The sequence below is a fragment of the Physeter macrocephalus genome, chromosome 15 (assembly GCF_002837175.3).
Source record: "Physeter macrocephalus isolate SW-GA chromosome 15, ASM283717v5, whole genome shotgun sequence".
In the NCBI taxonomy this organism is placed as follows: Eukaryota; Metazoa; Chordata; class Mammalia; order Artiodactyla; family Physeteridae; genus Physeter; species Physeter macrocephalus.
Window position 1 is genome coordinate 65,371,479 of NC_041228.1, and position 23,163 is coordinate 65,394,641.

The 23,163-nt window shown below is 40.8% G+C and overlaps 1 protein-coding gene and 1 long non-coding RNA gene across 2 annotated transcripts in view; one reads left to right on the forward strand and one right to left on the reverse strand.

Moving 5' to 3' along the window:
- LACTB2 (lactamase beta 2) overlaps positions 1–11,206 on the forward strand; it is a 37,815-nt gene extending 26,609 nt beyond the window's left edge. The window contains exons 4-7 of the mRNA XM_007128945.4: positions 4,604–4,782; positions 6,706–6,854; positions 10,144–10,225; positions 10,890–11,206. Coding sequence (XP_007129007.1) covers positions 4,604–4,782; positions 6,706–6,854; positions 10,144–10,225; positions 10,890–10,933 — 454 coding nt within the window. The 3' untranslated portion in view covers positions 10,934–11,206. The remainder of the gene's footprint in view (positions 1–4,603; positions 4,783–6,705; positions 6,855–10,143; positions 10,226–10,889) is intronic.
- On the reverse strand, positions 6,875–22,145 carry LOC114487933 (uncharacterized). Its single transcript, XR_003683496.1, has 3 exons — positions 21,973–22,145; positions 19,213–19,273; positions 6,875–8,565 (listed from the first exon to the last, which is right to left on the reverse strand). It is a non-coding gene; the product is annotated as an uncharacterized lncRNA (long non-coding RNA).
- Positions 22,146–23,163: the final 1,018 nt, after the last annotated feature.

Below are 23,163 nucleotides of genomic sequence, written 5' to 3' on the forward strand. Positions count from 1 at the left end.
AGCTCCCGCAAGTCTTTTCCCACAAAGGGCCGGGACCCGGTTACCATGTTGTAGAGCACTACTCCCAGGCTCCACACGTCCACCGCAGGGCTGCTGTAGCTCTGCCCCAGCAAGAGCTCCGGGGCAGCATACGGGAGTGTGCCGCAGATCGTGTCCAGTTTCCCGCTGTCATCACGCTTGCTGCTGAGGCCAAAGTCTGTAAGCTTTATATTCATGTTGGCATCAAAGAGGAGGCTGGTGGAGGGGGACGCCCCAGGGCCACACCGGTGGGCTGGGCTGGGGGTGGCAGTCCTCGACTCCAGGCTGGGTAGGGGACAGGCAGGCTCACTGGTCTTCTGCCCTGCCTGCTGGTCTTCCTGAAGCTGCATATTTTCTCCCTGGTGGAGCCGCCCGGTTTCCAGGGTGGACAACTCAGGGCTTGGAAAAGGCTCGAGTTCATTGCCACTGAGGTCCCCGGAAGAGAGGGGCCCTGCAGCTATGATGGAGGACCCCACCATTGGTTTCATGGAGCTCACACTGCCTTCTCCTCCGTCCTGGATCTCATCCCACATCGAGTCCAGCATACTCGTCACTGTCACCTCCAGGTCCTCTTCACAGGGTGGCTGGAGTGGCTTCTTCCGGCCCATATTCACCCATGGGTGCCGCATGAGGTCAGGTAAGGTGCCTCTGTCACTGGGGTTGAGGGCAATCATTTTTTGTAAGAGACTCCTTATCTCCAAAGACAGGTAGGTTGGGATGGGGTATTGCCCTTTTAAGATTTGCTCCCGCAGCTCCTGCAAGTCTTTTCCCACAAAGGGCCAGGACCCAGTTACCATGATGTACAGCACTACTCCCAGGCTCCACACGTCCACCGCAGGGCCGCTGTAGCTCTGCCCCAGCACGAGTTCCGGGGCAGAACACGGGGGTGTGCCGCAGATCGTGTCCAGTTTCCCGCTGTCGTCACACTTGTTGCTGAAGCCAAAGTCTGTAAGTTTTATATTCATGTTGGCATCAAAGAGGAGGTTCGGTGGCTTCAGGTCCCGGTGCACGATGCCCCTCTGGTGGCAGTGTTGCAGAGCGGAGACCAGCTGCTGGAACGGGCCTCGGGCCTCTGCCTCTGTCATACGGCCATGTATGTTCAAGTAGCTGTACATGTCCCCACCACTGAGGTACTCCATTACCAGAAACAATGTCTCCTCCGTGTCAATCACCCCCAGCAGTTTTACAATATTAAGTTCATTGCCACTGAGGTCCCCGGAAGAGAAGGGCCTTGCAGCTATGATGGAGGACCCCACCATTGGTTTCTTGGAGCTCACACTGCCTTCTCCTGGGTCCTGGATCTCGTCCCACATCAAGTCCGAAGTCCTCATCACTGTCACCTCCGGGTCCTCTTCACAGGGTGGCTGGAGTGGCTTCTTCTGGCCCATATTCACCCATGGGTGCCTCATGAGGTCAGGTAAGGTGCCTCTGTCACTGGGGTTGAGGGCGATCATTTTTTGTAATAGACTCCTTATCTCCAAAGACAGGTAAGTTGGGATGGGGCATTGCCCTTTTAAGATTTGCTTCTGCAGCTCCCGCAAGTCTTTTCCCACAAAGGGCCGGGACCCGGTTACCATGTTGTAGAGCACTACTCCCAGGCTCCACACGTCCACCGCAGGGCCGCTGTAGCTCTGCCCCAGCAAGAGTTCCGGGGCAGCATACGGGAGTGTGCCGCAGATCGTGTCCAGTTTCCCGGTGTCTTCAAACTTGTTGCTGAGGCCAAAGTCTGTAAGCTTTATATTCATGTTGGCATCAAAGAGGAGGTTCGGTGGCTTCAGGTCCCGGTGCACGAGGGCTCTCTGGTGGCAGTGTTGCAGAGCGGAGACCAGCTGCTGGAACAGGCCTCGGGCCTGTGCCTCTGTCATACGGCCGTGTGTGCTTAAGTAGGTGTACATGTCCCCACCACTGAGGTACTCCATTACTAAGAACATTGTCTCCTCTGTGTCAATCACCTCCAGCAGTTTTACAATATTGGGGTGATTCAGAGCCTTCATACTGTGCACTTCCCGGAAAAGTAGCTGCTGGAAAGTTGAGAAGCTCTGACGCCTTTTCGTAATGACCTTGACAGCCACCTGTGTCCCGGTCAGAATGTGCCGGGCCAGCTTCACTTTAGCGAAGCTGCCTTCGCCAATGGTGTGGAGGATCTCATAATCATCAATACGAGCCTCCTCGTCAGCAGAGTTGGCTGTGAGGCCCTGCATCCTTGTGACCTAACTACACTGACTGACAGCACTAACTAGCAATGCTAACTGTACTAACAGTGCTAAGTATGCTAACTCTACTAACAACGCTGACTAGTACTAACTACACTAACTATGCTAATAAAGTATTAACTATACCAACTACGCTAACTATACCAACAATACTGACTATGCCAACTGTACTAATCTAGCAATACTAATTAAAATTAAGATAAAAATGAGAAAAAGAACAAAGAAAGGAAAGCAGAAGAAATGGAAAAGAAACACCAAAAAATTGAGAAGAAAAAATTTTAAACTCTAAGAAATGATAAAGAGAGAAAAATAAAGAAAAATGAGAAAAAGGCAAAGAAGAAAGAAAAATGAGAAAAATAAAAAAGAGTAGAGAAAAGAGAAAAAAAATCAAAATGGCAGAAACAAGGAAAAAACAAGCTAACTGTGGGTCCAAGGCCGTCAGGTCACCAAAAGCAGCTTCCTGGGCTCTAAGGACCAAAAACCTGGGCCCGGCGGGGCTCTTTTGTAGGGTTTTTGTGAAGTACATCACAGTGGTGCCCTGTGAGGTCAGAGCAAGAAATGGACCCATCACAGCTGGGGATAAAACACTGGTTTTCTCACTTTTTGAGTTCAAGGCCCCTTTACACTTAGGAAAAATGATCCCAAAGAAATTTTTCTTTACGTGTGTTATTAGATATTGGTATTCACTTTGTTATAAATTAAAATCTGTAGGATACTTCAGTGGCCTTTTTATTTCTAGTTTGAAAATGTGTAATAATTCTAAAGACCTCATAATGTCTACACTTGAAATATTCAATTCCTTTTCCTTAAATTCTGGTCTCAAAATAATGTTACAACTTAACTGACTTCACAATACTATACAAAATGTTCTGTTGCATAAGACACGATACGGTACGTTATGAAAGTCTATGAAGCTGAGAGAAGATTTGCCAGGAAGGTCATGAGCAGATTTCTCATCAGGAGCCTCGGAGGCCAGATGGCATGGCTCAACGTACTTGAAGTGTTGAAGGAAAGAAACCGTCAACCAAGAATCCTATATCTAGCAAAACTTTCCTTTGAAAATGAGGGAGAAATCAAGACATTCTCAGTTAATCAAGAGTTGAGAGAGTTCTTAACCACCAGACCTGCCTGCCACAGGGAGTTCTTCAGGTTGGAGTCAAGGACCCTGGACAGTAACTCAAAGCCTTATGAAGAAATAAAGATCTCTGGTAAAAGTAGATAGACGGGTGATGAGAAAAGCTAGTAGTATCGTAACTTTGGCTTGTAGCTCCACTTTTTGTTTTCTATTTGATTTAAGAGACTAATATATAATAAAATACACACACATACACATCAAAAAAAAAAAGTTAAAACTTTTTAAAAGTTCTAATCAGAGAAGTCTTGCTTGCATCTCTATTCCCTACACCCCACCTGCCTACCCCGTATAGTCAGCTATATTCATACGTTTTTATTTATCCTCCCTGACTCTTTTTCCAAATATAAGGAATTAATATACATACATGCTTTTATTTCCCCATCTTTCTGATACAGAAGAGCATACTGTGAACACTCTTTTGTGTTTTGCTTTTTATCACTTGACAGTATATCCTGCAAATTACTTCATCTCAATTCATAGAGATCTTTTCATTCTCTTTGATGGCTGCATAGTATTCCATTGTGTGGATGTACCATACTTTATCCATAGTGCCCTATGGGTGGACATCTGTGTTGTTCCTAATATTTTGTCATTACAAATAATGTAATGAATAAGTTGTATGTATTTTTTTGTATTTGTAAAGGTGTATTTTTCAGGGTAAATTTTAGCAGTGGGATTGATAGGTCAAAGGATTAATGCATGTGTAATTTTGCTAGAAAATGCCGGATTCCCCTCCATACAGGTTATACCATTTTTTCACTCCCACCAGCAACATATTAAAGCACTTTCTTCTCATAGTCTTACCATAAAGTGTGTGTGTATGTATATACACATATATACATACATATATAGATTTGAAAAAAATGTGTTCTTAATAAGAGCACTATCTGAGTAGTGGAATGATTGGTGATTTTTATCTCCTTCAACTACTTTCCTTTTCTGTTTTCCAAATTTGTTGTAATCAGTACTTATTACTTACAAAATAAGAAAGAAGACGTGGCAAAAGTATTAAATTTGCACTTCAGAGTGAGAATTTTGATTTAGCTAAAGGGGAGAATTTTCTGATGATAATTTGCAGTGGGCCACAAGAGAAAAAGGAGCTATTTTTAAAACTTACTGACATCATTTATTCGTGTCTTGTCCAGAGATAAAGACAGAAAATAATTTACTTCTCAAAATTTCTTCTAAGCCTAGGAGTTCATAATTGTTACTATTTCTTCCTTCTTCTTTCAACCAGAGTTATATACACACCTGGCCACACTGATGATCATATGGCCCTACTTTTAGAAGAGGAAAATGCCCTCTTTTCTGGAGATTGCATCCTAGGGGAAGGCACAACCATATTTGAAGACCTCTATGATTATATGAGCTCCCTAAAAGAGTTATTAAAAATCAAAGCTAAAGTTATATATCCAGGTGGGTAATATTATTAATCTAGCAAGCCATTTGTGTCAAATGATGAGGAAGATTCATTTTGGTTTGTCTGTGTGTGTTCTTTGTGGTTTCAGCCTTGAAGAGATACACATAAATTGCTTCTTTCTAAATTACACCCCTAAGTCTTGTCTAGCAATACAATGAAAAAGAAGACCAAGAGTTGTATTAATAACTTATTTAAAAGATATGAGGGTTATTTTTTAACATCTGCACAGCTATTAATAGAACTGTTAAACAAATGAAATAAACTTACTGGAACAAGAAAATTTTTTTCATTCCGTAAGCTATCTTCAGTTTTGTTAACTTGATTTCTGTTGTGGACTACATTTTAGCTATGTAACCAACCTTGGGTAACATTTGATGTCTGAGCTTTAGTTTTTTAACTCACTATATGGAAATATCAGTAGCTTCTATATCAACTGTAAAATTGTGTATTTATTTCCATTCTCCAGAAAAAGAAACCCGTTGTTAATATATTAGCTATCACTGCCCTGCTTTACAATACGAATCTCTCCTCCATCCTGAAAGCTAAGAAAGATACAGTACCCAACAAGAGGCCCTCAGAAGGAAAAAGAGACTTGATTACTTAATTTTTTAAGTCCTTCCAACTTGTTCCTAACCAAAGAGCCATGGAAAGATCTGTAAATACAGTGTCTTCAGTACCTTCCTATTCTCTCATGAGTTCCCACTGCTGAGGGGATAGGAAACATACAGTGAGGCTGGGCATTTGGATTAATATTGTGCATAAAAGGAGTGGAGAATGACAGCTATTTTGAAAGAGAAGACAGTAGACATTTGATGCACCCACATTGGAATAAAGCTAATGAGAGCCTGCCCAGTGCAGGTTCTTGGAGTGTTGGCTTTAGTGAATCCAGTGAACTGGCTTATTGGCACAGCAGGAGCTCATATGTCAATGACGGTCTATAGCCATAGCCACCATATATTAAAGCCTGCTACCCTGCCCACCAGGTACTGTGCAGGGACCTTCACAGAGCTGTCCTCACCAAGTCCCAGAGAAGCAGGTAGCTGAAGAAATAAACTCGGAGATTTCATAGACTATCCCAGCCTCACAGCTAGTAAATGATAGTTGGTATCCTAAAGCCCGTGCTCTTTACCTAACAGGTTTGTCTGCTTCTGGTATTTTGTTCTCAACCCTCTTGCAGGTTTGTGTAATATATTCATTTTCACTGTCCTAAAGAGCAAGTAAATTCCAGTATAACTTTATCCGGGTTATCAACATTTCTGAATTGCTAGCCTATACATAAGATTCTTAAAGTTCTCTTGTGGTTCTTGTGAATTTTTAATAGCTCTTGGTCACTTACATGAAGCTACCTTTTACATTCCCCCTTTTCAATCTTGGATAAGCATAGTGGTTAAGAGCACAGAGTGGTTAAAAGCTCCTGAATCAGAATCCCAGCTCCACCGCTTCTTAGCTGTGTAACTGTAGGGAGATTATTTACCCTCCCTATGCCTCAGTTTCTGCTGTACAAAGAGGATAATAAAAGTATCAATACCTACTTCATGGGATTCTTGTAAGAATAATGTATATTAAGCATTTAGAGCAATGTCTGGCAGATAATGAACACTGTAAATATTACCTATTAATACTGTTGTGGTTACTGTTTTTATTGCTGTATTTTTATTGTTAAATTTTTATTTTCTAACTTTTAATGAACACGATAATACCTTATATAGATTTTGATATAATTATCTAATGGTTTTTGGCATTATATGTAATTTTTAAATCTTTTATTACCTGTATAGTTTTCCAGATAATTCTTATTTGTCGTGTATTTAGTATGCTTTTTCAATATGCTGTATGAAATATTTTTAAATAGAGTAACTTCAGTTGTACTTAAAATTTTTTATCTGGTTGAAATCATTTTTGTAATTATTCTGATGCAGGACATGGCCCAGTAATCCATAATGCCGAAGCTAAAATTCTACAATACATTTCTCACAGAAATATCCGAGAACAGCAAATTCTTACATTATTTCATGAGAACTTTGAAAAGTCATTCACAGCAATGGATCTTGTAAAAGTTATTTACAAGGTAATTTTCATTTATCTTATTTGTTCAAAGCCACAATTTTAATAGAATAATCTATTCAGTAGACTATAGATGTGGTAAACTCATCACATCCCAGAGCAGAATGAGTCTGTTAATTTTTTAAGTAATGTCACTCGTATGGATTTGAGACCATCAATCTCAACTTTCTAGAACACAGAAGTTAGACAAACACTGGCCCGCAGAACAAAAATAACCATCCTGAGCCGTTATTAAGCCTTTTATACTCCACTCTGTAGGGGAGATCACTGCCAACAGCCTGGCGGTTAATCTTTGTTATGATTTGTGTAGTATTCCAGCCATCTTGATGGTCTGGTGTCCTGACCGGCAGCAAGTAAGGGGCGATCTGCTAGAGACAGCTACTGGGATAACAGCAGTGAGAAGTGGTAGCAATGCTAACAACAGATTAAAGGGAGAAAGGCCATGAAGAAGGGCATGAGTAGAGCCACTTAGTATAGAGAGAGAGGGCCCCTCACTCAGTGGCCTCTGGGCACATCACTGTGTGACAGCACTGTGTGGCACTCCATCAGTATGATTCAGTTTTTCAGCAAATGTTTATTAGATACCTGCTTCGGGGTTAAGAATGGAATAAAATTATCTGGGTTTTAAAACTCCCACTACCATAACCTGTGTGGCCATAAGATACCTGAGAGTATAACTAAAGATGAGCTTGAAAAGGAACCTGGGCCAGTTTCAGTTAGTAAAGGACCATAATGTCCCATGGTCCTAATTTATCAAAAACCAGGTATCTCAGTGTGCTTTGTTTTAAAAGGGAGGAATGAATGATTAAAAGGGCTGACAATAAAAAGTGCCAGGAGCAAAAGCGTAATGTAAATGTTTACATTCTGCGAAAGAGTTCATTTCCTCATAATACTAAAGTTTGGCCACTCTAGACTATACATTGAAACATGGGTAGTTTTTTCTAACCCCAGTACAGACAGCAGATCTCTCTGATAACCCTCACAGATGGGTCATCCAGTGACTATGCAGGCCTCAGAAATGCTGGTTCTGCATTCAGAGACGTGTGCAGAGACGTGTTCACTGCACACATGTGTGAAGCACCTGTCACATATAGAACGGCCTTAGGTATTGCAGAGACATTTATTCATTCCACAGCTGTTTACTGAATGCCTTCATGTGCCACACACTGGACTAGGTGCAGAGACACAAAGATGACTACAGATCCCCGTCCTCCAAGGACTCATGGTTTAGCAAAGACAGACATGTTAAACAGATTCTTGTAATTCTGGCTGTATCGTAATAGCTCCCATTTTTGAGCACATTATTATATGTTAGACACTGTACTAGATGCTTCACATTTACAATTGTAATTTGAAGTACTTAATTTCAAGTACCTTGAATTTTCACTGCATAAAGATACTGTTATTCCAACTTAACAGATTAAAAATAGACTCAGAAAGTGTGAGTTAAGTAAGTTTTCCCAGGGCACAAAACTAGCAGATGTCACACACTCAAATGGCAGAAGTCAGATACTCAAATCTTGTGTTTTTCTATCACACCAAGCTTCCTGCAAGGCCCATACACAGTACGTCAGGGCATAAAGGAAAGAGGAGTCATTTCTGCCTGGTGAAGATGCAGGGTGATGAGGCTTGTCCAGAAAAGCTTCCGAAATTTAATTATTGAATCGGATCTTGAAGAAGGAGTAAGGCCAGAGTACAGGAGAAGAGAAGTCATTCTAGACAGAAGGAAAGATGTGTTCAAACACTGGGAGTCACAAAAGCATCGTGTGTGTGTTTGAAAACCCACAGAGAAAACGCATCTGACTGGAGCCCAGAATGTATATTGCAGATGGGCAGGGAGGGGGTCCCAGGAAATGAGGCAAGAAAGGCAGGCATGGCAGATCAGGGGACGCCCTTGGTTGCCATGCTAAAGAAATGTGGGCTTCAGCCAATAAGCTGGGAATGACCACCCATCTTAGGCAGGGAGTCACATAATTAGACCTAGAAAATCACACTGGTGGATATAATATATGGTACTGGAGCTTCAGGGAGTTTGGGGTCGGAGCTTTCTGCTTGGGAATCATTAACACATGATGTTGCGGTGACAAGTTGATCAAGTAAAAAGAGAAGAGAGTCAATGATACAATTCATCATGAACATCAGTATTGAAGAGAAATGGGGGAAGAATATCCAGGATGAAGATGAAATCATAAGAGGTAGAATAACCAAGGGAAAAGAGAAGAGTTCTTCCAAACGGAGAGACTAGCCAGTTGATTTCAGGTAAAATGAGGACTGAAAAGAATTCTTTGAATTTTGATTAAAATATAATTCAATGATCTTTGCAAAACATTTTCAGGGAGCTGAGAAATGGAGATAGTAAATTTAGTCAAGAAGCTTGACTTGAGGAAAATTCTTATTTAAAGAATATAAGGAGACAAATACTGTATGTTACCACTTGTAATGTGGAATCTAAAAAATACAACAAACTAGTGACTATAACAAAAAAAGAAACAGACTCACAGCTATGGAGAACAAATTAGTGGTTACCGGTGGGGAGAGGGAAGGGGGAGGGGCAATAAAAGGGTAGGGGAGTATAACCTGTCATGTATAAAGTAAGCTACGAAGATAAATATATTGTACAACACGGAATAAGGCCAATATCTTATAATAACTAAATGGACTATAACCTTTAAGAATCGTGAAGCACCATATCGTTCTTACATTAATATTGTATATCAAGTATACTCCAATAAAATTAAAAATATATACTTAGAAAAAAGAATAAAAGGAATATTTATTTTGTTTACCATTCAGATAATAGTTGTCAATATTATATTACTAGCTTGACAAAAATAAAGGAAAAATTGTAAGATTTAAGGTGGAAACATATATACTTTTAATAAAAATGTGTAAAGACATTATCATGTAACCTAATAAATAGACCATAGGGCCAACTGTCTGTAGAATCATCAAAACTACCCAGAATAATTTTTATGTTTATTCATTCATTTATAAAATATTGAGTTCCCACTATGTGCCATTTTGCTAAGCACTGGGTATTCAGTAGTGAACAGATGCTGCTACTGTACTGTCTTTATGGAGCTTACAGTCTGTTTTGCCTATAAGTATATTTCTAATAACATAGTCAAAGCAAGACATATATAAGATGAAACAGTGTTGAGTATTACTCTGTAAAACTGTATTTGAATTAATACTGTATTATTTTGCCTTTTTTCTTTAAAAGTTTCAAAAAGATTAACTCTGTTCTTCTTTTAAAAAGAAATGCTTTACTTTCACTCTCATTTTTCTTTGAGGATACTCCTGAGCATTTACATAAAATGGCCGAACATAACATCTTACGTCATTTGAAAAAATTAGAAAAGGAAGGAAAAATATGTAAGTATTCTTCCAAATTTTAGTTCTTTTATTACCAGCACTTAAAATATTTGTTAACAAATGAACTAGTTTCCTTTGAGGAAAAACACCACCCACCAGAGTTCTCCCTTGAATGTCCCCGTAAGTTGGAGAGACAGTCACTAGGAAGGGTCAGTAGCAAAAGGCCAGGGGATCACAGGTTAGAACAAAAGCTTCCACAGGAATGAGAATCTCGCGTGGGGGTTCCAGTCCTCACCCACCAGAAAGACAATCACGGGCGTGTAGCGGGAAGAGAGCTTCTCCTCTCCCAGACCACACGACCACGAAGAATTTTACATGTATCGATAGAAGATTTGGGAACAGCCAAAGGTCTAGCAGCAGTAAAGGTAGCAAACTCAAAGATGTTAAAGCAGTAATTCTGTAATTGTCCCCTAGTGTTAAGTTAATTTGTCAAGTTAATAATCTTAGAAGTTTGATCCTTAAAAAGCAAGAGGTGCAAAGTTGGACTTTGTGTAGAAACTTCAGCAACATCTTTATATGTACCCCCCCAAGAAAAACCCCAACTTTATATTGAGCAACACAATTATTTTAGGAATTAATGCTTTTTCTAGTTACAAGATGACTTAAAATCTAGTGATTTGCTCATCTTTTGTTAAATTTTTACTCTGTAACTTTCTTTCCACAGTTAGCAACATGGATCCTGAGGAGAAATGGAAAGCTCATCTTTAGTTTCAGCTTAAAGAAAGATTTTGTTGTTTTGTTTTTAGAGAATGGTATGTTTTGTTAACTATTAATTATTTACAGAGAATATAGCATGTGGAACGTTGAAAATAATCCTAAGTATACTTTAAAATAACATCATACTTATTCTAAAGTATGTAAATTACATGTTGCACCTATAATATTAGCTATTTGTCTCACCTAGGTCTTAAAACATTTTACCAAAAATTCAAAATCCAACAGTTTATCCATTTTCAATACATAAAATAAGTTTCTTTTAAAGTTATAAAAATTATGTCATTTAAACTGGATATTATTCTTAGAGGTTATTTATCTATTACCAGTGGTCAGTAATACTGTTTTTTCTAGCTGCTTCAATTAACAGCACAGATTTCAGCGTAATCCTTCCTTTTCTGCAACCTTTGTCTATATCTGTAGATTACAGGCTTGTTTTCATATTTCTATCAACTATATCATGATTATATATCAGTTCTATACCTCTGTATCATGTATATTTTCTCATAGTGGCATCCCACAAATGATTCATGTAAATCAACTTCTGGTAATAGAAAAATATTAAATTCCCAATTAAAGTCATTGTATATAAATAATTATTTCTGTAATACATTAGTACAACCAACTTACTTTCCAAATTTAGGTTTTCATATATAGTCATCAACATATATATGAATTATATACCAAAGTTTTTAAAATTAGAATATTATAAGATAGAATTTTTTATAAGAAGTGTTTTTAAATAGTGGTTAGGGGACTTCCCTGGTGGCGCAGTGGTTAAGAATCCACCTGCCAGTGCAGGGGACGTGAGTTCGAGCCCTGGTCCAGGAAGATCCTACGTGCCGCGGAGCAACTAAGCCCGTGCGCCATGACTACTGAGCCTGCACTCTTAGAGCCCATGAGCCACAACTGCTGAGCCTGCATGCCACAGCTACTGAAGCCTGCGTGCCTAGAGCCCGTGCTCTGCAACAAGAGAAGCCACCGCAATGAGAAAGCCACGCACCACAATGAAGAGCAGCCCCCGCTCGCTGCAACTAGAGAAAGCCCGTGTGCAGCAACGAAGACCCAGTGCGGCCAAAAATAATTTTTTAAAAAATAGATAAGCAACAAGCATACCTATTTAAAATAAATAGTAGTTAGGTTCTAAGGTCGCCCACCAATGCTTATTTAACCCGTGAGGTTGCCAAATGACAATACAAAAATGAGCTCAGAATCCTGAAAGTATACTTTCTTTTCTCTTTTCTAAAGACTTTTTAAAAATTCTTTAAAAACTTTCTCTAACATCCTTACCTCTTCCTGCCCCTTTTCCAGAGGCCCCTAGAATTTTCATACCACTCTAAACTCTGGAGACCTGTTGTGTTCCTGAAACCATTCCATATTACAAAATGACTGTGAACTCAACAACAAAAAACAACCCAATTCAAACATGGGCAAAGGACTTGATAAGACATTTGTCCCAAGAAGATATGCAAATGGCCAATAAGCACATGAGAAGATGCTCAACATCTCTAATCATGAGGGAAATGCAAATTACAACCACAACGCATTAGGGTACAGGGATGAGAAGGGCATTCGGAACTGGGGGAACCGAATACACAAAGCTGCGGCGACATTGTGTTTCTAAGGTACCATGGCACAGTTTAAGCTGCAAGTGCATCTGTTGAAAGAGGGGTGATGAAGGAAGGTTATTAAACTTGGCTCTTGAATGAGTCTAGGCAACTGAGCTTTATCAAAAACAATGGCATCCACTAAGTATCTGCCTTGTGTGGGTACTGGGCCAGACGCTGGGGATCCAAAGGGGAACAAAATAGCATCTCTGCTCTCAAAAGAAGCTCATCTGGTTGTGGAGACACACAATTACAATATGCAGTAGCAGTAAGTTTGTTTGGAGTAAAGGAAGAGTGTGTAACGTGGTTGGGTTTCAGAAAGCTGCTTAGAGGAGGAGGCTAAGCCCAGTCTTGAAAGATGAGTCAGTGGCAGCCAGGTGACGAAGTTAGGGGTATCTGTTTGGCAGATGAGAAGATTGTTCTAGTTGGAAGAAATAGTGTATGCACATAGGTGGCAAAGCATCACGTGGTTGGGGAACTAATTTATGTGACTAAACTATACTGTATAGTATCTGTGGGCTGAGGTCATAAGGATAAGAAGCATCTCCTGGGAACACAAACTCACAGGAACCAGTGTGCTGTCATCCAGCCACACAGGATGGATATACACAATTTAGCAATTGGAAAGCAGGTGGTGGTCCAGGACAGGGCTAGTATTATTTTGTTGTCTCCTCAACAGCGAGTTTGTCCCCGACCACGATGGTAATTTTGCTCCCCTTTTTGTTTCTATCACTCCAGCCAATTACTTTACCCCCATTCAATACACCCAGAGGTTGTAGATTACTCATAGCTTCTGCTTACTCATTTTCTATTTACTCAAAAGAGTTTTTGCATTCTCCTTATCATCACCTCTGCCCTCTCCCTGTAATACTTCAGCTTCTGTTTTGGATAGCAAAACAGATAGCTCTCTAGGTGTCTCAGGTTCAGATCTCCTCATACAAGAGGACCTGACTGGTGTGATTAATCTTCTGTATCCCTTTTGGAGAGCTCTCCCGCCATCCTGTCCTATATGTTACTGACCAGCCCTTATGGTAACTGCTCTAGACCAATCATCTGGGACCAGAAGGGTCCCAGGAAATTTTATCAGAAGGGTACCCCATTCGACAGGGGCAGTACACGGGGTAAGTATTCCGAGATGGCCTTTTCAGCACAGTAGGGGAGGGAACAAAGAAGCCAAAGGAGTCTCAAAGGTAGTAGAAGACAGAGCAACAGATATGAGAAATATTTAAGCAGAGGAATAGAATTTAGGGACCTATTAGGTCTTGAGGGATGGGATCAGGTGGAAAGGAAGAAGCCCAGTAGAGCTATAGATTTCTGGCTTGGGCGGCTGGGTAGTTGCTGAATTGATAACCAGGATGAGGGAATACAGGAAATGGGGTACATAGAGTGGGTAAGAGAGGGACGATACATTGTACTGTAGATGTGAGTTTGAAGTGCCAGGGAACATCCAAAGAGAGATACCTGGTAAGCACTTAGATATACAGAGCTGGGGCTAAATAGGTGGGCTATATTTTGTTGCAGGTTAATGTAAGCAAAAAGGAAAGTTGGTTGGCACAGCTAACCAACCTGAGAAGGTTGAAGGTGAAGCCAGGTTTGTGAATAAGAATGAAGATTTGGATCCCATCAGTACAACCCCAAACATCTTTTTTGGGGGTTGGGGGGGCGGTCAGAGCCTCCAACAGCAGACTGGCTTCTTCACATGGTGAAGGTTACGGGCAGCTGTGGGCTCATAACCAGCAGGGAAAGCTAGTTCTTCCAGCTTCAGTTTGGAAAATCCTAGGGGAAGGACTCGATGACTTGTACTGGCTCATTACCCATACCTTGGACCCGTCCCTGTGGTCAGGGAAACATGAGGTTCTGTATTTGGCCCAGCTTTGGTCACATGCCTGCCCCTGTGGCCACAGTGGGTGAGATCTCTTCTCAGATGGAGAAGAGGCTCAGAGAAGTGTTCGGGACCAGTACTGATGCCTTCATAAATAGCTTTACCTTCTTTCCAGTGTGTGTAAAATAGATGATAAATAAATCAGAGCTCTTTGCGGTAGCTCACTGGATGCCCCAGCCAACTCTGTGAAACCTGAATCTTTTCTGTGTGTTTCTGGGAGACTTTCTGAGTATTTTTAAGTTATTTGCGAGTATTTTCATATGTCCAGGTTGTCACTTCAAGAAAAAGTAAAATTAATAACCTATATGGGAAAAGAATCTGAAAAAGAATAGATATATGTATAACTGAATCACTTTGCTGTACACCTGAAACTAACACATTATAAATCAATTATACTCCAATATAAAATCAAACAATTTTTTTAAAAAGAAAAAGTAAAGTTGACTAGTAGCAGGGAGGCTGGAATCCTAGAGAAAATGAGAAAAGATTTCAGTGCGGGTGTTACTTAACTCCGCCAATGCTGAACTTCTGCGCCCTCTCCCTTGCCAGTCTCCCTTGCTCACCAGCGCAGTGCACCAGCTTAAATCTTGCTAGCAATTTCCAGGCATTGTTGGAGCAGGAAAACTCATCAAGCTTTTCCCCCTTTTCCATTCTGGGGGGGGGCTTAAAAGGATACTTGGTTTTGTTGGGGAAAAAAGTTCCATGTTTGAAATATTGATTGTGAAAGTCTTAGTTCCAGCCGCTCTGATGCTGGGCCTTTTGAAACGTTTGGAATTAAAGTCTGGGTTAGAGAGAGATTAGGAAGTCACGGCCCTGAGGTTGCCATGAAAGCAATGGGTAAATGTACACAACCTTGGGGGTGGGTACAAAGGAAGAGAATTGGCAAGGACGATTAAGAAAGCTTGATCAAGGATAGGATAATCACCGGGAGAGAGGCGTGACAGCAACCAAGAGAGGCATCCAAAAAGGGACAGTCAACAGTGTTAAATGCAGACTCTGATCTTATGTCCTGTTTATGCTTATTTTATCCATTATTGAATTATATAACACTAAATTCTCAAAAAAGTAGCTGCTGCTTACCAATTTTATCCTGAAAGACTGCTCAAAAATGCTAAAATTCTGAATCCCCAGCAAATCCATATTAAAATCCATTAACATTATAGGCAGTTTTTAAAAGCATATTAAGCATTATTGTTTGAAAATTAATTTTTGGTACTGATTTATGGCAGATGGATCACATGTTTATTGCCATTCCTTTCCAAGAGCCCCCCCCAAAATAATATATATTAAGTTTACAGAGATACAGATAAAAAATAATAGTAAAAGATATAAACCTGAGAAGACCGTCGAAGAAGAGATTGCAGAGATTTTAACCAAATTTTGAAAGACAGCGGATAGAGTCAGGGAAGTGATAAAACTATAGGCAAAAATTGGTGCAGGAGGGAAGAGGGCCAGTTCACCCTAACAACCCCTTGAGAAGATGAGGAGTTGGAGGCACCATATACTGCAGAAGGTAGGTACTGCTCTGCTCTAAAAGTGGGACTGGGGACTTCCCTGGTGGCACAGTGGTTAAGATTCTACCTGCCCAGGGCTGGGGGTGGGGGTGGGATGAATTGGGAGATTGGGATTGACATGTATACACTGATGTGTACAAAATGGATGACTAAAAAGAACCTGCTGTATAAAAAAATAAATTAAAAAAAAAAAATCCGCCTGCCAATGCGGGGGACACGGGTTCGAGCCCTGGTCCGGGAAGATCCCACACGCCGCAGAGCAACTAAGCCCATGCGCCACAACTACTGAGCCTGCGCTCTAGAGCCCGCGAGCTGCAACTACTGAAGCCCGCGCGCCTAGAGCCCGTGCTCCGCAACAAGAGAAGCCACCGCATTGAGAAGCCTGAGCATCGCAACGAAGAGGAGCCCCTGCTCGCAGCAACTCGAGAAAGCCCGTGCGCAGCAACAAAGACCCAACGCAGCCATAAATAAATAAATTTTTTTTAAGTGGGATTGGTGACAGCTTTTTTTTTGGCTTCACCACGTAGCATGTGGGATCTTAGTTCCCTGACCAGGGATTGAACTCACACCTCCTGCATTGGAAGCGCCGTGTCTTAACCACTGGACCACCAGGTAAGTCCCCATAGTGAAAGCTTATTATGTGCAACAGACCCCAGTGCTACACAGCCAGCCAACCACCACCCCAAAAAAGAGACTGAAGTTTATTCTTGGAGGTGAAAGGCAGAAAAAAGTTAAGCAAAAGTCAGAACAGTAGACCTCCATTCCCCTTTCCTCACCTGTCCCAGGAACAGCAGCTTCCAAATAGATGAATGCCAGGTAGAAGATTGGAAATTTCATCTCGAGAGAGAGAATGATCTAGAGAAAAAACCTGCACAAGCCCTGCTCACAAGACCCTAATCTCGTCAGAGACCTCACTTTGAACCATTGTTATAAAACCCCTCATCAAATCCTCCCAGGTTGGGGGAAAAAAAAAAAAAGAAAAAACCTGCACATACAGTTATATGTAGGTTCTCCACCACAATGGCCATATCTCCCTACAATTTGACAAATCCTCCCATACACTCACCCACATATACAGTTTCTAATCAGTATCTCTTCATATAAACAGAAATCAAACATCAGAAATGATGGAGTAAAACAAGCAAAAGTAAAGAGTCAATGTAGAGAAAATTTTTTTTAATTATTAGTATCTTTAGAGAGATAAGGGAAAGTATTACAATTTGTAAAATAAGAAAGATTACTATGAAAAGTAACTGTGGAAAAGTCTTGGAAAATAAAAATATATAACCAAAATAAACAGAACGGTTGGAAAACAAAGTTGAGAAAGTTCTTGGAAAACAACAACAAAGATGGAAAAATAGAAGAAAAAAGACAGAAGACTTTAAAAGGAAACCAGGAAGTACAAAATCAAAGTAATAGGGGTCCAGAAAGAAAAGAACTGAAAATAGGCAGAAATTATCAAAGAAGGAATACACGAAGATTTCCCAGAACTGAAGGACATGAGTCTTTCCATTGAAAGGGTCTACTAAGTGCTCAACAGTGTAAAAAAAGATAAAACAATCCATACCAAGTCATACCATTTCAAAATTTCAGAACATCAGAAATAAAGAGAAGCCCCTAGAAGCTTCCAGGCCATGGGTGTGGTGGTAGGACTGGCAGTTAGAATCACTTAGAAGGGAGCATGAATCAAAATGGCGCTGGCTTTTTAAATGTAACAAGGGATTTTAGGACATAATGCCTACAACTATCTGAGGGAAAAATTATTTGTGTCCTAGAAGTTTATAACCAACCGAATTATCAGTCATGTGTGCAGGTAAGGACTCAAAAAGTGCATCTGCCATGCACCTCTCTTTAGGGAACTGCTGGATAATGCACTCCAGAGAAACAAGAAAAAGGAAGGCCCACAGGTGCAACAGCGAATCCAATACAGAAAATTGTCAAGAGTGAGTTCTAAGGGAATTCCCTGGTGGTCCAGTGGTGAGGACTTCACACTTTTACTGCCAAGGGCCCAGGTTCAATCCCTGGTTTGGGGAACTAAGATCCCACAAGCTGCACAGCATGGCCAAAAACAAAAAAAAGTGAGTTCTAAGACAAAGGGGTCTCCAAAGCCTGCTCCGTATTGGAGTAAGAGGAAGTGGAGGCTTCAGAGAGTGATCTCCCGGGCAGGGGAATGAAACGTTATCTGGGATGGTTGAGGCTTTGGGGGTAAAAAACTGCTGGTAGTCAGACAACAACTCTAGTTGAGCAACTGAAACGACAATCAGTTAATAGAAAACTATACTGGTGGCGGAGGGGGGAAATGAGGCAATTATTGATTCCAAAAAATAAGAATGATGCTAGGAAAGAAATAAGTATGAAATACTACCTGACTCTTCAAGTTTACATAGGCAATAACGTAAACAGTGATTAAAAATTGCGTGACAGGGTAATGGAGGAAAGGAAATGGCAGGTCGAGCATGCTAAATCATCACCTGTGATAATAGAATATCAATTCTATTACCCATTTCTTCCTTTTAGTGAGACCAACATCTATTCTAATGGCATATGATGCAGCCCATGCTTTTAACATTTTCCCAAGGGTTGAAGAAAATTTTTCACTGAAAGAAGCTCTCTGGTTTTATACCACAGAAGTGTTCCCAGCCTACTTTGTGGAAGTAGATTAATCCTGCTTCTTTCCCCCGCTTCAGTTTTCAAAAATGGTGAACATGCTGACCACAAATGGTGTATCTCAAGATTTTATATCTAAACCTGAAACTCTAAGGAATATTGTTAACCATCCACTCTCTTGGTGCAAAAATATGGCCTTGAACCACTTCCATCACTATCAAGTGGGGTGCTTATTACAAATAAGCAAATTTCTGGTCCCTAACCAGATTTACTGAATCAGAATTCCTGAAAAGGACCAAGGAATATCATTTTTCCCATTGACCCAGATAGTTCTTTATTCACACGAACAGAATTATAATTTAGTATTATGTTGTTGGTTTTTATTTTATCAAAGGTCAGTGTGAGATCCACACATATAAAATCTCTACCTGTTTTTTTTTAATGCTATCGAGGGCAGTGTGTACTTTATAATTCAGTGTTCTTCAGTGTTCATGGAACGAAATCTCAGATTTCAGAGCTAGAAAAAAAGTTTTTCTCTCCTATATGAACTGGCCTATTTCCTTTATGAGACTAGGGCTTGTCAAATTTGACTAACTATTAGAATCACCTGGGGAACTTTGAAAACATGCACGGCTTCCCAGACCCCAAGCCAGACACACTCACCAGAATCTCCAGGTTAGGGAGGATCCATGCGATACTGGTAATTAACCATGTTTCATACACTCTGCATGGGACAAACATCTAGTTAATTCAACATGTTCACATTTTGCCTTGACTTCCTGGAAGCTAGTCTTATAGCAATTTTTCTTGGAATTCAATTTTTATTATAATCATTGTCCTTTTCTTCCCCCATTTTATTACTTGTCTTATTTAGTATGTTTTTAAAGAATTTCAACTTCAGAGGAAATAATTTCTAATAATACTGTCCTTTGGACCAGCATGTTCCTTGCAATAGCATTTAAGCCTAAAATAAATCTGTTATTGGGATTAAAGAGTGAAAGAATGTTGTGAGCTTTTAAAAGTTTCATCATCCAGAGTTTATGGAGGCTTCGTGGGAAATTACTGTTAGAAAAGTACTCTGAAAACCACTGTTATTAAATGCTATATATATAAATTAAGATCCTGATCCCCTTTCGTCTCTTCGCTACGGGCACCCCCAAGACTAAATTCGTTGCTCTTCTTTCTTCTTATTCACCACCTCAAAGAGCTAATCCATTTTAGTCGTGTTAACCATCATCACCAAATGTATACTTGAGCTTGAATCTTTTGCTGTCTGCAGGAACTCTTCATGTAGCTGTCTCCCAAAGTCCAGACATCAATGTGAAGAAACTCAGTATATCTAAAACTGATCTCTTCTGCTTACTCCACAATCTCATAGTCCTGATTACCTCTCCTTCCCAACTCACCATTTGGGTAAATAGCATCACCATTCCCCCCATGTCCCCAGCTGAATCTGTCCTGGATCACTCCTATTTCTTTCAAGCCCCATACCATTTAGCAAGGCAATATTCATGCTATAGTTTGAGGATGTAGATGCGATCTGAAGACCAAAGAAAATGCTGGTGGGTGTGAGATAAACTGCCTAGGAAATGAAAGGGGCTTGCTTCACAGGAATGAAACCTGTCGTTTCTCTCACATAGTCTCAGGGATTTATCCCTTTCTCTTTTCTTCCCTGGCCTAGCGCTCATTTCCTGAGTTAAACTACTACAAACTGATTTCCCAGTATGTGGCCCATTCCTGTTTCCATTCATCATGGTGGTGGTGGTGATGCTTTAGTAATATTATTTGTCCAATCAATTCCTCATCTATAGAAAAAGAATGATAATGGTACCTAACTCAATGAGTTGTTGCATTAAATGTTCTTTGTGTTTATCACAGTGCTTGGCACCCAATAAATATTAGTTGCTATTATTTTATTGTTGTTGTTAACAGAACACATTCACATATTCCCTTATGATTATTTCACTTGGACTTAACACCAATTAAGCTCCATAAAGCACCATATTTACTTTTTAGTAAAATCTTACCATAACTTTAAAAATTCACATTCTTCATCTTGGGAGTTAACATTTAATAGTTGTAAAATCTTAAACAAGTTATTTTACCGAGCCTCTGCTTCCTTATTTGAAGTAGGGAAAACGTTATGTTCCTGGTTGATAGGAGATTAAAATTAATAATGTAGCTCTCCAAGGACGTCGTTGTTGAGCTGTCTAGGAGAAAAACTACCATGGCTTCCAGTTCTTTGACAAAACCTCAGATGCGTGGCCTCTGGCCAAGCGTCTGCGATTTCATATTGTTGGAGCATTCGTTGTCTCCTTGGGAGTTGCAGCTTTCTATAAGTTTGCTGTGGCTGAACCACGAAAGAAGGCTTATGCAGATTTCTACAGAAATTATGCTTCCATAAAAGATTTTGAGGAGATGAGGAAGGCTGGTATCTTTCAGAGGGCAAAGTGATTTTGGAATATAAAGAATTTCTTTGGGTTGTGTTCCATGGAAGTTTGTCACTTACCTGTGTTCCTGAACTATGAACTACTAATATCTGGGCTAAGGAATAGTTTCCCATGATAAATAAACGATTAACAAATACTGTGGACACTAAAAAAAAAACCAAAAATTAATAATGTATATATCAACAGTGTTTGGGGGACTGCAAAGAACTGTACACATTTTAACTGTTTTCACTCGTGCTGTAAGCTTTGTCTTTGAGCACAAGGGCTGATGCAAACAAGGAAACAGCTCCAAAGAATCCTTGGCCACCACCCCAAGACCTTGGTTCTACTAGGCACCGAGCCATACACCATTTTTCTGATGGCTACAAGACATCATGTCAGCCCCACCAGTCACAAATTCCCTGAGGTATAAGACCTTCTAATTTTAGAAGCAGTTGAGCAAAGCATTTTGCACAAATGATGCTCTCATCATTTCATTCTCCTCAGGTGAAAGTGATCTACTGGGTGACCTCCCTGGCAGAGGTGAGTCTACAGTTACTTTGCGAAGTATACCCCCAATCTGCAGCTGCTGTGTCCTCATGTACCCATCTCCCCAGGAACCACTTACCTACCACCATTTTCCTGTCTGTTCATGAGAACTAAGAGCCTCTTGCAGGCGAAACAAACTCAAAGTAAGACCACTCCTCTATCTGTGTCTGCTGAGTTTATTTCAGAAATCCATCCTACTACACATCTTCAGAGTCCTTGGCTGTTGCCTGAAATACAAGCCGTCTATTCTATCCCATCCATCTAGTCTTCTCATTCACTCATGGTCATACTACTGTTGGATTTTTCTCCCCTGATCCAACCACCTCCTGCTGTTCCTCTACCTTTAGAACCTTCCCACCATGTTCCCTGGGACACCTATGTTGGTTCACGTTCTTATTTGCCCGACACCCCTTCCTCTGCACCTTCTAATAATAGACTCACTTACCCTACCCATGGGAAATGCATGTGACCAAGATAGGCCACGTGACCCAGAAATGATCATACAACCAAGCCAGCTTTGTCTAGGTCTTCCTTTGGGATTGTTCTGATAAAACTTGCAAGTGACAATGTTCTCCGCCATGTAAATAAAGTCCATTGACTATAGGGAAAAATGAAGCCAACCTGAAACAAAAGACAGAAAAAAAGATACATTGAGAGAGAGTCCTGATGAGGTCAAGTACCTGGTTCTAGCTCCCAAGATCCACAGAGCGTCCCAATTCCCCAGAGCTTTTCTTTTGAATCCGCTGAATCTTGTGAATCTTCTTTTCAGTCCCTTGCATCTAGGAGAATTATAATAATATAATCCACTCCAGTATAAAGAAACCCCCTACATCCTCCAACCCTGCACCAAGCATTCCCTTGACCAGTTGCTTAAACTGTATCCTAGCCCTCCCCTCAAACGACCAAGCCCCTTTAGTGGGGCTGACAGTCTCCTCCTGTCCAAACCCCTCCAGGGCCACCCTGTTCCTGTGGCCATCTTTCCCTCCACCCTTGTGGCTGTCACTCCCCTCTCATTCCTTCAAAACAGTCTTCCTGGCACTGCCCTTCCTGATCTCATCACAGCGGAGAAGAACCTCCACTCAGGTCCATGACTGCTTTGTCTCTGCTGACCTTGCCTTGTCCCTCCCTCGTTTCCGTGTGAAAAGAGGTGTCCCCTCCTATGTAAAGTTAATCCTCTAGCTATGTTCTGGAGGATCCAAACCTTCAAGACCTCGGTCCATCCATTTTCCCACCTCTCCCCATCTCTCCAGTGTCTTCAACCTCTTCCTCTTTTCCCTTTTCTCGTATCTAAACATGATCAACTGTCACATCATTCAACAGCAAACACAGAACCTACCTTAACTCCCTGATTCTTCTTTAGTGAACAACCCTGCTCTCTCCTCCCCTTTGAAGCTAAACTTCTTGAAATCACTTACACTTCCTGTTTCCATTTCTACACTTTGCATTCACCACTTTCTGAAACTGATCTCTCATCTATCAGCAAAGCATTAACTCAGGCCCTTGGTGTGCTAAACAAAGTGAGACTAAATAAAGTGAACTAAGTTATAGTTTAAATAAGGATAGACACTCCATCTTGGGTTCCTTAAGCTTCCAGAGGTCAGAAGATCACAGTCCTGCCCCTAAGGGGACCCAAGAG